The sequence below is a fragment of the Pteropus alecto genome, unplaced genomic scaffold (genome assembly GCF_000325575.1).
Source record: "Pteropus alecto unplaced genomic scaffold, ASM32557v1 scaffold100, whole genome shotgun sequence".
NCBI lineage: Eukaryota > Metazoa > Chordata > Mammalia > Chiroptera > Pteropodidae > Pteropus > Pteropus alecto.
In genome coordinates, this window is record NW_006430723.1 from 721247 (window position 1) to 726076 (window position 4830).

The 4830-nt window shown below is 44.6% G+C and overlaps 1 protein-coding gene and 1 pseudogene across 2 annotated transcripts in view; both read left to right on the plus strand.

The window, feature by feature from the left end:
* The window catches only part of ACTG2 (actin, gamma 2, smooth muscle, enteric), a 22148-nt gene extending 18250 nt beyond the window's left edge, over positions 1 to 3898 (plus strand). For both annotated transcript variants that reach the window (XM_006905187.2, XM_025049314.1), the window contains 2 exons: positions 1068 to 1249; positions 3677 to 3898. In XM_006905187.2, coding sequence (XP_006905249.1) covers positions 1068 to 1249; positions 3677 to 3820 — 326 coding nt within the window. In that variant the 3' untranslated portion in view covers positions 3821 to 3898. The remainder of the gene's footprint in view (positions 1 to 1067; positions 1250 to 3676) is intronic.
* Positions 3899 to 4220: 322 nt separating this feature from the next.
* Positions 4221 to 4339, plus strand: LOC112483076 (annotated as a pseudogene).
* Positions 4340 to 4830: the final 491 nt, after the last annotated feature.

Genomic DNA, 4830 nt, shown 5'->3' on the forward strand with positions numbered 1-4830 from the left:
GGAGAATGGCATACAAGGCAGATGGAATGGTATGTTCAAAGATATGGACATGTGAAAGGTCATGTTTTATTTAGGACACCGTGAGAGAATTCTGTGTGTGTGTGTGTGTGTTGTGTGTTTGCATACAGGGGAAATGGGAGAGAATGGCTGGGCCACACAGCGAATGTGGGGATTAATCATATCAGCAATGGAGCTCCCCTGAAAGCTTTTAGATATCAGTGTAGCAAGGTCAGGTTTGTATTTTAGAAAGATTCTTCAATCTACTAAGCGGAATTATATCACATGGACAAAAGACTAAAATAGGGGAGGCCAGGTAGGTGGAGATGAACTGGTTTGGCATGCAGGAAGATCTTGGTGTCAGGCTAAGGTAGCTAAATGTCAACCTGTAGGCAATGGAGGACTGTCAAAGATGATATGATGGATATATCCATACAATGAAATATCATGTGGCAATTAAAGAGAATGAAGTACTTACACCTGCTATAACGGTGGATGAACCTTGCAAACATGCAAGGAACCAGACACAAAAAGCCACACCGTGTATGTTTCCACTTATATGAAATGTCCAGAATAGGCAAAGCTATAGAGACAGAGAGTAGATTAGTGGTTGTCTAGAGTTGGGGAAGGGGTAAAGAGGAAAATGGGGAGTATCTGCTAATGGCTATGGGATTTCTTTGGGGGCTGTTAAAAATGTAAAATTACATTGCGGTAGTGGTTGCACAACACTGTGAATATATTAAAAACTGCTAAAGTGTACATTTTTAAAGGGTGAATATTATGGTATGTGAATTATAGCTCAATAAAGCTGGAAAAAAAGATGATATAATGAAAATGTTCCTTTAGAAATATACCCCAGCCAACAATGTGAAAGATCATTCAGAACAGGGGGAAACTAAAGGCAGGGCGATGACCAGTTAGAAGGCCTGGTCTTGCAATCCATTTAGTGAGTTGATTAAGGGGCTGAACTAGCATAGTTGCAATAATAGAATGATCACTTGAGGAGCTGGAGGTATGGGCATTTTTTGGGTGATGTATGCTGACTGGATGGATATTGTGATCTCCACTAGGCATGGAGTCTGCTGGAATTCATGAAACAACCTACAATTCCATCATGAAGTGTGACATTGACATCCGCAAGGACTTATACGCCAACAATGTCCTCTCTGGGGGTACTACTATGTACCCTGGCATTGCTGACAGGATGCAGAAGGAGATCACAGCCCTGGCCCCCAGTACCATGAAGATCAAGGTGGTTCTTGACCCAGTTCTTTCCATTACGTTCTTCATATAATGATTTGTCAGATGCTCAGACACACTGCCAGGCCTGTAGCTCAGTGGTCTCAATTTCATCTTGCTCTGGGCCATATTTCATCTTGGGGGATTGTGTTCCTTGGGCACTGATGAGCTGGACACACATTTAGCATGAGCTCTCAAACACAATCACATGATGTCATATGAGAAGGGGGTGAAAGAATTTGGGATGAAGAGAGTATTGAGGAGGTTGAGGAGGAAATCAAGAGGAAGAAAATAGAGGGGAAGAAAAGGAGGCAACACTTCAGCATCTCTAAACTTTAAAAAGGACTTGAGTGTTACCCCAGAAGAGGTGGAAGTTTCAAAGAGAGAAAGTTTAGCCAGGAGGCAGGCTGCTGGTTAGAATTCACAGAGACTTTCCTTGATTCCTGGACAGCCTGTTGTCCCAGCTGGGCCGTAGCCCTCCCCACACGGTGTCTCCCCAGGGCTTCTCACTTCATAGGCTTCAATAGAATGGGAGCCCACTTGTCTTACTGCTTCTCCCCAGCCTCTGGTCCATAGGCTATCAATAATACAGTCTTTTTTAAGGGCTTCTAGGAACTTTGCTGCTAGCAGGTTTAGAAAAAGAATGGGGAATAGAATAGAGATAACAAATAGGTTGAAAGTTACAAAGTCTCCCAATAAAATTGGTCTCTGAGGAGTAGGCCTGATCTGAGGAAGTACATTCTCTGTCAGTATTCTAAGAACCTTCTTCACACAGGAAGGCTGTCCCAGGCCTTCCCACTGCCTAGCAGATAGCGCTCAGCACAGGGAAGCAAAGCGGAAACAGGTGAGAACCTGCGGGCTCTTATTCGCAGCCGAGCCCCTGGAGCAGTCACGCTTACTGAGACCTGCCACATGGGGGGCATCTTGCCAGGCCTGAAGCAGGGGCTTTTTATCAGGACCCTGTGTCAGCATACCAGCCTCACCCCAGATTCTGGTTCATCAGGGCTGAGGTACTCCCACCACCTCTACTGATAAACGAACACCAGTGATTTAAAGCATGTCCCAATTTGTGATCCGCTGCCCTGAGTTTAACAATATGTGCCAGCCTTCAAGGAGTTTAGGATCTATTAGCAGTCATGATCAATGAAAGGGCAACTTAAGTAAGATAAAAGGAGGAGAAAGAGCACCCCAGGCAGGGGACATAGAGTGAGCAAAGGTGCTCAGGGGTGTGTGTGTGTGTGTGTATTGAATAGCAGGATTTGTGTAGAGGAATTGGGGGAGATGAGGCAAGTCTCGGGATATGGAAGAAGAGATATCAGGTACAGGTGGGGCTGAAGCCGAGGACCTCTGGCCCAAGACAACCCAGAGTTTTCTCATAACTAGAATTGCCTAGCAATAAAATATGTGCCTGTGCCATTCCTTGAGGTATCTGTTCAAGGAGTGATAGGGTGACTTTTGTCTGCCTGAGTAAGATAACTTCTAAAGACCTTTCTTATTCTGCAATACTGTGATCTCTGTAAGTTAGGAAATATGTAGAGAGATTCTAAGGACACAAAAAGTCGATTTAGTTTCTGGTTTGTTGTTGCGCTAGATTCTTAGATCCTTCAAAAATTGGGAAATTAGTTGAAGAATCACAGTCCTGCTAGATCCATTTTTAGGTGGCGTTCAAAGTTGTTTGACAGGACAACCAATTTCTGAAGGCTAAGCTCCAGACTCCCGTGGCAAGAATGAAAATGTATGTATGAATTTGAGAACTCAGATACAATACAGATGAAGCTCAAGACAGGGTCTGAGTAGGCTGGCTCAGACTCAGGAATGGAGGAAGCCCAGCCTGAGCTACCCATGTATGCAAACTCCAGGCAAGAACAGAACATACTCCCCTTATAGGTGTTTGTACTGGTCAGCTATTACTGAATAACAAACAACTATGAAATCTCAGGGCATGTAACAATTAGCATTTATTGCTCATGCATCTGTAGTTCAGCTGGGAGTCAGCTAAGCTAAGTCAGGTTTGCCAAGGCATCTCTGCAGGTCCACCCAGCTCAGGTCAGGTGCACATCTCTCATCATGCGACCCAGGCTAAAGGGCCAGCAGCCCATCAAGGGAAGCTCTTCTCAGGAAGATGGCAGAGGCACAAGAGAGCATGCCCAACTGCATGCCTGAAGTGTATTTTAAGCTCCTGTTTGGGTCATGTCTGCTAACATTTTATTGGTCTAGCCAAAGTGACAGGGTGGAACAGTGCGCTCTTCCTAGAGGGGGGATGGAAGAGAGCGAAGATTTGAGCAATAATCCAATGTACCACAAGGTTTACCCTGTTCCTTTCTGATCATGGAGGCTGTCCTTTTCCATGGCAGCCTGGCAGTGTAATGAGATGATTCCTGGACCACCTTCCCTATTTCCTTAGGGACTGATCATGATTCACTTTATTTACTCTTTGCAGATTATTGCTCCCCCAGAGCGGAAGTACTCCGTCTGGATTGGAGGTTCCATCCTGGCTTCTCTCTCCACCTTCCAGCAGATGTGGATTAGCAAGCCAGAGTATGACGAGGCAGGGCCCTCCATTGTCCACAGGAAGTGCTTCTAAAGTCAGAACAGGTCGTCTGGGAATCTCCTTAAGACTGCTCTGTTACCACTCACAAAACATTAAAACTTGCAAGGCTTACTTCTCTGTGTGGGGCTCCTTTATTCCCCTGGGCTGTATCTCAGAGTGCAAAGGGTTTTTCATCCCTTATTTCTAATCCATACATGACTCTGTGAGATAGGTGATATTATTACCCCCAAATTACAGATGAGGAAATTGAGGCCCAGAGAAGTTAAGGACTTGTTGAAGCTAGCCCAAAACCAAGATTAAAATCCAAGTGTAGCTGACTCTAAAGCTAATTAGTACTCCTACTATATCGTCTTATTTCCTTTCCCTTGAACATGAGTAAGAATGAGGGCCAAATGACTCTTGGGGAGGGGCGATTAAGAAACAAGGGTTTTCAGTCTACCACCATGCCACCCTGAACAAGCCCGATCTCATCTGATCTCGGAAGTTAAGCAGGGTCGGGCCTGGTTAGTACTTGGATGGGAGACCACCTAGGTGCTGTAGGTGTAAAAAGTAAATAAAAAATAAAAAATAAGGAATTGTAAGCTGACAAGTTCCTTGCAATCTGTGAGGTCAACCAAGAGTTGCCTCGCCTAAAAAAAAAAAAAAGACAAGGACTTTCAGAGATGTAAGTCCTTGTACTCAAAGGTGATACGCAGAGAACAGAAAGAGAAATAAATGCAAGGCTTATAGGATGTGACATATGAGTGATTCAAACACAATATTACTTGAACTTAGGTGAAGGAAGTTCATAGTGGGCTTGAAGTCTCTATGAGGTCCTTCATCATTGAGGACTGGGTTGTACTTTGCCCCCAAACTAACCATGAAAGCTGCAGCACCCTCAGGAAAAATATTTTTTCTCCCCCTCCCCCTCCTCTTTCTCCTCCTCCTCCTCCTCCTCCTCCTCTCCTCTCCTCTTCTCTCTTTCTTTGATATCTAGTCTTATGTATCTCTCTCTCTCTCCCTCTCTCTCTCTTTCTCTCTCTTTCTCTCTCTCTCTGTCATTT